The sequence below is a fragment of the Bidens hawaiensis genome, unplaced genomic scaffold, assembly GCF_021521415.1.
Source record: "Bidens hawaiensis isolate Kalapana, Puna unplaced genomic scaffold, B.hawaiensis_p1.1 tig00031588_1, whole genome shotgun sequence".
Classification (NCBI taxonomy): domain Eukaryota; kingdom Viridiplantae; phylum Streptophyta; class Magnoliopsida; order Asterales; family Asteraceae; genus Bidens; species Bidens hawaiensis.
Genome location: NW_027495347.1, coordinates 228 through 10,228, shown reverse-complemented (window position 1 = coordinate 10,228; position 10,001 = coordinate 228). Strand labels below are relative to the sequence as shown.

Sequence of the window (10,001 nt, the reverse complement as noted above, 5' to 3'; positions counted from 1 at the left end):
TTTTTTTATTAATTCAGGAACATTTAATAATTGGTATTCTATTTTTATGTAGATAACTAAACTGTTCCACTTTTAGTTTTTTCTACTAATCAATAATAAGAATGGTGATATGCAATCATAATCTGATTTTGTCTTTCATATTTTCATTGAGATAATTATGGCATGGTTATCTCATATCTGTAGTATCGATTCTTCGTTTTTATTGCATAGTGATGAACATTGTTAATATATATTGCGGATTCATTGCAGTGCTTTAAATATTGAACCCTCTGTCTGTTTGGTTTTCACAAACGAACATGAATAAAACATTTTGTTCATTTGGTTAAACAACCGTATATGAACATATGCCTTCGTTCATTTATGTTCGTGAACATTTTTTTGTTGATGTTCATTTATGTTCGTTGGTTTACGTTTGTTGATGCATGGGAACCATTTCCCCCACCCTTGTATTGAACCTTCATGTGTTAACAAGATTGTTTAAAAGTGAACAAAAAAACCCTCAGGTTGAAGTGTTGAACATTCGCTATGTAGCTTGTCTTTTCAAACCGATGGACCTCAGATAAAAATAAAGTTGATACATTGATTCATTCACCATAGATTTTCGTCTTCCATTAATCTAACATATTTTTTTGAATGACCAACAAGTTGTTTATAATAACCACCAAAGCGGGCCAAGAAGACACTTGCCCCATGCCAACTGCAAAACAGGAAAATAAATTCAAAAAAATTAATAAATAAAAATAAAAACCCAAACTAAGAAAACAAGAAATGCCTACACATTATATTTGTTAAACGCCCCTAGATTTTATCATATGATTTTATTTTTTAATCACAATTGTTTAATTTATGAATTTGATGATGACTAAATTTCAGATGATGTTATTTGACTTTGTGTTCCCTAAAACCTCAAAGCTAAAATAGAGAATTACAAAAACTATATAATCATTATAATCAGTAACACATAAAACAATTATTTTTAATTCTCTCTTTTTCTATCTTTCACTACATATTATCATATTTCATGTAGCAAATCACATATACGATAAGTTTTCTATAAGTTAAGAATAACAAGAATACTCTGGGCCGGCTGGGGCACATGGTAAAGTAGACGACCGGTTGGGGCACTTAATTTTCGGGCACAAAATTATATATATATATATATATATATATTTATAAAAAAAATGCATATTTAATGTTTTATCCTAATTATACAATAACTAGCTTGGTGTAGTGGCAAAGGGGTATGTCTCCCAAGTAAAAGGTTTTAGTTTCTAGTTTCACTTAAAACATTTTTATGCTTATTTTTATATAAAAAGTTTTTTACACAATCTAAATCATAACCAAGTAAGCCCATTAAAGATTTAATTGTTTAAACCAAACAAAAAACCATTTACATAAGGCCTAAAACTTTTTTTACTTATATTATTTCGTTACTTGTTAAAGACTACGGGCCTTTTTATTTCGGTTCGGTCAAGGCATATAAATTCTTGAAGACTGTGTTGAGAATGCTCCTTTAATAAATTAATAAAACCAGTGTGATTTCTATTTCATTTGCTTTTTCAGGAACATGCTAGAACAGAATATATAATATATATTCTCCCCTTTTAAAGAAAAAAACTTATTATATATCAAATTAATATATGGTTAATGTTTGTTTCAAGTAAAAACATGTGAATATACTATTTAAATTTTGTACACTTTCTAGTTCCTATCACCTACCACCTTCACTATCCCACCAAACTCACTACAAACCAAAACAGCCAGCACACCACAAGATCTAACAAATCCTTAAAATTTACACTCATTCATCTTCAACCTCCACTCCACACCACACCAATGGCTTCCAAACCCCAAGATTCCCAAAACCCACAACCACAAACCCAAGAACAACAAACCCAAATCATCTCATTCACATCCATCACACTCTCACTCCCTAAACACCTACCCATCCATTTCATCCCACCACCAACTCTCACCCAAAACCCCCCCAAACTCCCCACATTTATCAAACTTCCAACTCAAATCACATCAATTTTCAACCTTTCACTCTCCAAAACCTCAACACCAATACCCAATTCAATTCCCAAATCAATTGTATCCAAAACCCCTCTTTCAAACCCTTTATCCATAAACCCTAACCTCCCCACTGACCCGACAAATGCTGCGGCTCTTCGCCGAGCCTTGGTTGTCTGGTTCCGTAACGATTTACGGGTTAATGACAACGAGTCGTTGATATCGGCTAACAACGAGTCGGTTTCGGTGTTACCGGTTTATTGTTTTGATGTTAGTGAGTTTGGGAATTCAAGATTAGAGTTTGATAAAACGGGCCCGAATCGGGCGGGGTTTTTGATCGAGTCGGTTAAGGATTTGAGGAGGAATTTGCAGGCTAGGGGGTCTGATCTTGTTGTTCGGGTCGGAAAGCCCGAAAAGGTGCTGGCTGAATTGGTTAAGGAGATTGGGGCTGATGGGGTGTATATGCATAGAGAGGTGTCTAATGATGAGGTTAAAGGTGAGCATAAGATTGAGAGTGTGTTGAAAGATGAAGGTGTGGAGGTTAAGTATTTTTGGGGGAGTACATTGTATCATGTTGATGATTTGCCATTTAAGTTGGAGGATATGCCGACTAATTACGGCGGGTTTAGGGAGAAAGTTAAGGGTGTTAAAGTGAGGAATGTTATTGAGGTTGTTGATCGGTTGAAGGGGTTGCCATCTGGCGGGAATGTGGACCCGGGTGAGATTCCGTCTTTGGCTGATTTGGGTCTTGATCCTGCGAGTAATATGACGCAGGTATGGTTTCAAAATGATGGCCTTTTGTTAATGTTGTGTTGATCTTGGTTTAAAAGTTTGTACATGTTGCTGTTGATCGATAGTTGACCGAATGACCGATATTTGAACAAGTTTGTTGAGATTAGGGCTGCGAACAAATAAAGATTTTTTTTAATAATCTAGTTTTGGTATTAATATGAGGTGTAAACATATAGGCATTCGAGTTCTCTGTTTATAAGGCCATCTAGTTTTATATATGTGTAATTATGTATGATTGTGTGAATTTGTGGTGAAGGTTTGGTATAGTTTTGGGTCGGGCTAATTATGTTTGTTTTATTCAAGTGCTTGAAACTAAATGTTGTTATCAGTTTTAGTTTTTATGAATATTTTTGAGCTATTGTTCTCTCTAAATTGACTGCTTATATGATTTTTTTTTAATTTGCAATAATTACTTCAAAACATCCAAATTGCCTGACTTTATTGGATACTGAAGATTTCTGTCTTGGTTCAAACCGATAGTCAGCTGAAAATGTGTTTATTGTGATTACATCATTGACTTTTGTATAAGTCAAATCATTTTTTAAATATATTTTTTACAACTAAAATTATGATTCTTAAAGTCATGAGATTGTTTTCTTTGTTTGTACCTAAGGTTATGATTGGCCTGAAAGCAATGCATTTTGTGATTTTGAACTCTGTTAATATCGTTGACTTTTAGGTAAATCAAACTGGTTTCTACAACGTCCAAATAGGCTCAGAATTATGGGTCTTAGTTAAAAACATGGGCCCAAAAGTCGTACCTGTACATGCATAGTGTTAATATTATAGACTTTTTATGTAGGTCAAACCGGTTGTCAACGGTCCTCTTATTGGAGGTGAAACCGAAGCACTAAACAGGCTTAAAAGATTTGCAACCGAATGCCAAGGCCAGCCTCCAAAAGAAACCAAAGATGGAAATAACGATAGCATTTATGGTGCAAACTTTTCTTGTAAAATCTCTCCATGGCTTGCAGTGGGGTGTGTTTCTCCTCGTGCGGTGTTTAATGAATTGAAGAAATCTACTTCTAGGTATGTCCAGTTCTTTTATAATACTGTTTATACACCCACAATATACATACGCTAGGATAATGCATGTGAACGCCATCCATGTACTCAACTTCTTTCATCAAGGCCACCCATTTATTGAAACTACTTTATATGTCAACCAAGTATTTGTATGGTTTTATTAGGGGTTTAGACGAGCCACCCAAGCCCGAGTTCGCCTAAGGTCGAGATCGGCTCGTTTAACTTACAAAAGTTCGAAACAAGCTGGTCAGGCGGGGTTCTTTTTGAGCTTTATTTCTAAAGCTCGAGTTTGGCTTGTGAATGGTTTTTTCAAGATTGAACTCGCCTTGCTTATCGTTTAATAATTAGTTTGTATGTATATTTTCGCTAAAATTTTATATTAGTTATTTCTATCATAATTGGATATATAATATTAATTTTTATATATGTTTAATTAATTTTTTTTTATATTTTTATATATTTATCATTCGTAATTTTATATATAACATAATCTAATTGAGTTATTTCTTTCATAATTTTGTATATAATATAATAATTATTATATGAATATATATATATATTAAATATGTTAAGTTTATTAAATAAAATGTTTATATTTTTATTAAACAAGCTTATTTGGAGGCTCGAGCTTAATAAGTGAAGCTCGGGCTCGTTTTGAGGTTTAAGCTTGGCTCGATTCGAGCTTTAAGCAAGCTTATCTCGAGTAGCTTGTGAATGGTTTGGCTTGTTTACACCCCTAGGTGTCATCGGATGTGTTTTTTGGCAAAAATTGTAATAAATGTAACCAGATACATACTTTGGGGCCTATGAATTGGTTCCAATACATGAATGATGTGTTAATGCATAAAGTTGAATACTTGGGTGGTCCCCGTATATATATTGTTTCTATAGTGAGTTGTGTTAACAAAAATGTGACATATAGAACAATTTCTGCTAGCCCAAATGGAAAAGATGGTGATTCCGGGATGAATTGGTTGATGTACGAGCTTCTATGGAGGGATTTCTTCAGGCAAGTTTGTTTTTTTTAATTTTTTTAAGTTCGATTCAAATTTTGTAATTTTATAATTTTGATTAAAAATTACAAGTTTACCCTTACGGTGAAAAAAGAAGCTGTTCCTTATTTCTATATGTTATTGGATAATGCAGATTCGTCACAAGGAAATACAGTTCGTCGAAACAACATAACAAGGCTCCGGTCACAGCTTGAAAGTTGAGGCCGTGTCAAAGTCTTTTTTGGTGATCGGTCGCCAGAAAATTCATTCATATTCATGCAAATGTTCTTTGGGACTTTTATTCTAGAGGTTGTGTAGAATTTTGGTTTGGTTTGGTTTGAAAGTCAATGTTGCATCACCATTGATGTTAAAAGACCATATGCTGCTTTATTTGGGTTGTTTTGTATGTATTTAGGTTGTTAGATATAAGACCAATGACTAAACTTAGTTTGATAATTCTTGTAGCAATACTGCTAGAAAAATAAGTTATGATCCATCCAAACCCAATTGCAAACGAGCCGAGCAGAGCCCGAGCTCGACTAGGCTCGGTTAACTTACACAGAGCTCGGCTCGGTTCGAGCTATATTTTCAAAGCTCGAGCTCGGCTCGTGAGTAGATTTTTAAGCTCGGGCTCGGCTCGTTTACTATTTATCAATTATTTTTTATATAATTATAATTTTTTTTATATATTTTTTCTATTATAATTTTATGTATAAAATAATATATATTATTAAGTTATTTTTATTTATTTTTACATAAGAATATATATTTTAAAAAATTATATAAATGGCAGGCTCGCAAGCCGGCTCGAGCTCGATAAGTGAAGCTCGGGCTCGATTAAACTCGGCTCGATCAAGCTTTTTAACGAGCCGATCTCAAGTAGCTCGGCTTGTTTGCACCCCTAGTAATGTACTCATTTGATTTAACTATATACGTATATGTATAAATAATAAACAAGCTAAGATCAAACTAAGCTCAGGTTTGGAAAATAACCATTAGTCCATAATAGAGTTTCTTCTGATATGGGTCTGGACATGGAACCATCAGAGCGGTCACGAACGCTCAAACCAATGAAATGCGATGCGAAAAGTGAAAGCACTCTTCTGCGTAGGCACGTTTGTTGATCGTTGAAGTGCTCTGGCAAAATACGCAAGGATTGGCAATAAACTAAAAGCTTTTGCATAAATTGAGCACATGTGATTTTGAAATATTCGGCACGCCACAGGTGAAAAATCAGTTTCGTACAACATACATGCAGTACATTTATGAGGTATTTCAATCAGTTCCAGCATCACTTTTTGGAGTCAAAAGTTTAAGCTAAACAAATTCAGTTTAGTTCTAATTCAAACCCGAGAACATGTTTAGCCAAATAAGTTTGCGGATTCAATGGCTTATTTGGACAGATCATATCAATACATAAAAGTTGAAATTAAAATAGACGAGCAGTCACGTTCACATTTTTAAGGCGATCAATTTCATTATTATTTACTTTAATAATTGTAAATGAGTCGTGTTCATGTCAACCATAAATCTACGGGCAGGTGGCTTGAGTGCACCCAATTCAATGCATCAACTCAAAATCCATGAATCCGTTAACCTAACTCAATGAGATGAAGTAATAAGACAAGTTTGAAAAAGCACAGACCATAAATTTTACTACAAACAGTATCTTTGAAATCTGAAGCAAAACCAAAACCAATATAGGTTCAAGAATCACATGTAAGAAGAACCCTACAAAAACAAAGTAAACACCTTGCTTAATCTTCCTCCTCGCCCTCGTTCTCAGCAATGTTGAAGTATCTTAGCTCATAAACATTGCGGTCTTTGTTGGACGCGATCACACGAAGCCAGTCACGCACGTTGTGCTTCTTCAAGTATTTCTTTGTCAGGTATTTCAAGTACCTAAAACAGATATCACCCGTTATTTACCATAGCAAAAGTAGCGTTAATACTGTCAACTGAATGGCCAATATCTAACAATCAATGGCATCATAAAAGACTGATAACAAATTCAATATTATTTTAATTTGACTAGAAATTCATTTTGTTTCTTAACAATCTATAAAACTCTATGTGGATTGTACACAATTAATACTAAAAAAATATGATATATATCTTTAAAAATTCAAGCACCAGTAAAACTGAGTTCATGACATGATACACTAAAACATAAACATCATAATCATCTCTTATAGTCTCTTATAATAGTTGACAATTAACAAATTCAAGATTGTAGTATTAAGTATTCTTTTTAAAATACTTAGTAATCTACACACATTCTACCAATTAAAATCTAAGCATACAGTTTATATCTCTGAGCTAAAAAAAACAATCGAATTAAGTTTTGTGACTATGTGTAAACCAGCCAAGACAAAGGTCGTCTAGACTTGAGCTCAATTTCTAAAGCCTCAGCTTGTCTCGTCAGTAGTTTTCAAACTCAAAATCGGCACAGACGAGGCTCACTTAATATTTGTTAAATCATTTTAGCTACATTAATAATACTTATACTGTGTGTGTGTGTATTGGCTATGTATTTAATATACAGGGAGAGTTCACGATTGCGCGAATCAAGTAGTGTAATTACACTACTTGATTCACACAGTTAGCATGTTAATTTAATTTGTTTGATCCAAACCCTTAATATATTAAATAATATGTATTACTAATCTTTTCTTAAAAAAAGACTTTACATATATTAATATACAAATAGCAGGCACATCCAGCTCGAGCTATTTTTAGGTTTGAGCTAGTTAAGCTAGGTTGGAGTCAAGCTTTTAACCAGCCTACCTAGAGCTATGCAGTCAATCTCGGTTATCGGTCCTCATGTGATATATCGGTTTAGATAATATCGGCGATATTCCCAATATCAATGTTTTAAAATTTTCAACTTTTAGTGTTTAATGTTGGTGTTTTGAGTCTTAATCGGTTCCTACTTGCTACAATTACTAGTGTATTGCAAGTTACAAAAGGATAATTTGTTAACAGTACAAGAGTATACTGAATTGTTAGTGTTAAAGTGGTATATATAAATTCTGAATATAAATATAAACCCTAACATAATGTAATTACTATTATATACACCAACAATGTAATAACTTTTAACTAATTACCTCTTGGAGAAGTTGTTATCAGCGGTGACGGAGATCTTATTCTTCTCACGAGTGATGGTAACAGAGTCACCGAGGTTACCGGCTTTCCCGCCAACCTTAATCCTCTCCTGCAGAAACTTCTCCAGAGAAGCGATCTCCATGATCTTATCCTCCACCGGCTTCCCGCAGTCGATCACAAACGTCGATGTTGTCTTCTTCTTCCCGCCCTTGGCTGCTGGTCGACTCATTTTCAATGTTCTACATTAATAATAATAACAACAATTAACGATCAATTTGCTTATTATTTGATTAACAGTACAAAGGATTACCTGTGTGTGTTATGAAGACGGCGGATAGATTAGATTAGGATTAGGGATATGTTATAAGGTGAAAGAGAAGGTGTGTTTAGGGTTTCGGGTTGGTTGTTAATTGGGCTTTTGTTTTGGAAAGAATATCAGCCCAATATCATTTGGGCAAGGTAGAGGTGCACAAATCGGGTTTTTTAAATACCTGGGTTCGGGTATGACCGGGTATTGGTAATATCCGGGTCGGGTTTGGGTCCGGGTATTGTCTCTAAAAACCATACCCTATGAATCGGGTTCAGGTTGATATGGAACCGGGTATTCTAAAATCGGGTATTTGAATACCCTATTTCCGGGTATTGAATAAACCATCTTTTCTAGTTTTTTGGGGTTTATTCAGGTTTTTTCAGGTATAGATTGGATTTTTTAAGGGGTTGCACTTTTTAGGGGTATTTTTGGGTATTTTTTTGGGTAATTTCGGATATAAATCGGGTATTTGAAAAAATCGGTTTCGGGTATAGGAGAAACCCGGTTCCGGGTATGGAACCGGTTCCGGTTTTCGGCTATTACCGGGTATAAATCGGGTCCGGGTACGTGTTTTGGTACTGAAATGATACCCTATCTGTACCTTATGGGTAGGGTCAGGTACGGGTTCGAGTATTAAAAACCCGGGTATTAAAATAACCGGTTCCGGGTATTATTTTCGGGTCCGATTCCGGGTTCGGGTTTTTTGTGCACCTCTACCTTTAAGCGCCCTTATGTGTCACGTCATCTGTTACATCATATTATTACAAATACTTAAAAACCTCAATTGTATCTTCAACCCTAAAAATATCCTTATTATTTTAAATTTCCACCTCAACACCTATCCATTACACACAACATTTAAATAAAACTATATTTTTTTCACTTTTGACCCACCCCAACTTCAAAAAGCAACAAAAACCTTGTGGAAGGGCTTTGTTGCTTCAAACAATTAAGGTCATGATTCTCCAATGGTTAAGGGCTTGTGTTGACTACTAAGGGCATCCTTCAAAGTTCAACTCATGCATTGGAGATAGTCTTTAGAGCATGTTAGTTCTGGATTGAGTTTGAAAACATCTTATTGGCTTGGTTTATTGACATTTTCAAAAAATCAATAAGTTAAAAGATGTTTGGTCATTACAAAAATTCTTTTTATTTTAGCTTTTCGAATGGTCAAAAAGCAGTTTTCTAAAAGCACCAGATCCTGACTTTTTGAAAAAGTCAATAAGCCAATAAGTTGTTTTCAAACTCAATCCCAAACATGCTCTTAGTAAAAGTAGACCAGGTTTTTTCAGGAACCGGAACCGGGTAGGAATCGGTTCCGGGTATAGCTGGGTATTTAACCGGGTTTTTTGGTTTTTTCGGATTTCGGGTAGCGTAGGGTCGGGTTTTGACCGGGTATTTCCGGTTCCTCCAAGTCCAAGTCGGTTCTGGTTCGTATGGCTTTAGGGAGAAATCCTATTGGGCGTTTAGGTTGTAAATTTTAAGAAAGATATTTATTTATAGAAAAGTGTAGTGTGTATATTGAAATAAAGTTGCACCACTAGCCCTCTTTGATCGTATATTATCATATGGGATATTGAGCATGAGTGCAATTCGTATGAAATTCAAGACTTCTAGTTACCAACAGAATAAACAAACAAGCACGTCTGTTAAAAAAATTTTAACGATTTATTGCAGATATCAATGTGGTTCGTCGCCGTACTCAGTAAATCCCACCAATAGCAAATATTAATGTGGTTATTTTGTTTAAAAAAAAAGAA

The 10,001-nt window shown here is 34.6% G+C and overlaps 2 protein-coding genes across 2 annotated transcripts; one reads left to right on the top strand and one right to left on the bottom strand.

Moving 5' to 3' along the window:
• The first annotated feature begins 1,827 nt into the window (after positions 1–1,827).
• On the top strand, positions 1,828–5,038 carry LOC143582398 (blue-light photoreceptor PHR2-like). The gene is made up of 4 exons (XM_077064975.1): positions 1,828–2,787; positions 3,608–3,834; positions 4,754–4,840; positions 4,978–5,038. The coding sequence occupies exons 1-4, from the start codon at positions 1,837–1,839 to the stop codon at positions 5,036–5,038; spliced, it is 1,326 nt and encodes a 441-aa protein (XP_076921090.1). The 5' UTR covers positions 1,828–1,836.
• Positions 5,039–6,527: 1,489 nt separating this feature from the next.
• LOC143582400 (large ribosomal subunit protein eL22z-like) lies at positions 6,528–8,160 on the bottom strand. The gene is made up of 2 exons (XM_077064977.1): positions 7,934–8,160; positions 6,528–6,725 (listed from the first exon to the last, which is right to left on the bottom strand). Exons 1-2 carry the CDS (start codon positions 8,158–8,160, stop codon positions 6,581–6,583), a joined length of 372 nt encoding a protein of 123 aa, XP_076921092.1. The 3' UTR covers positions 6,528–6,580.
• Positions 8,161–10,001: the final 1,841 nt, after the last annotated feature.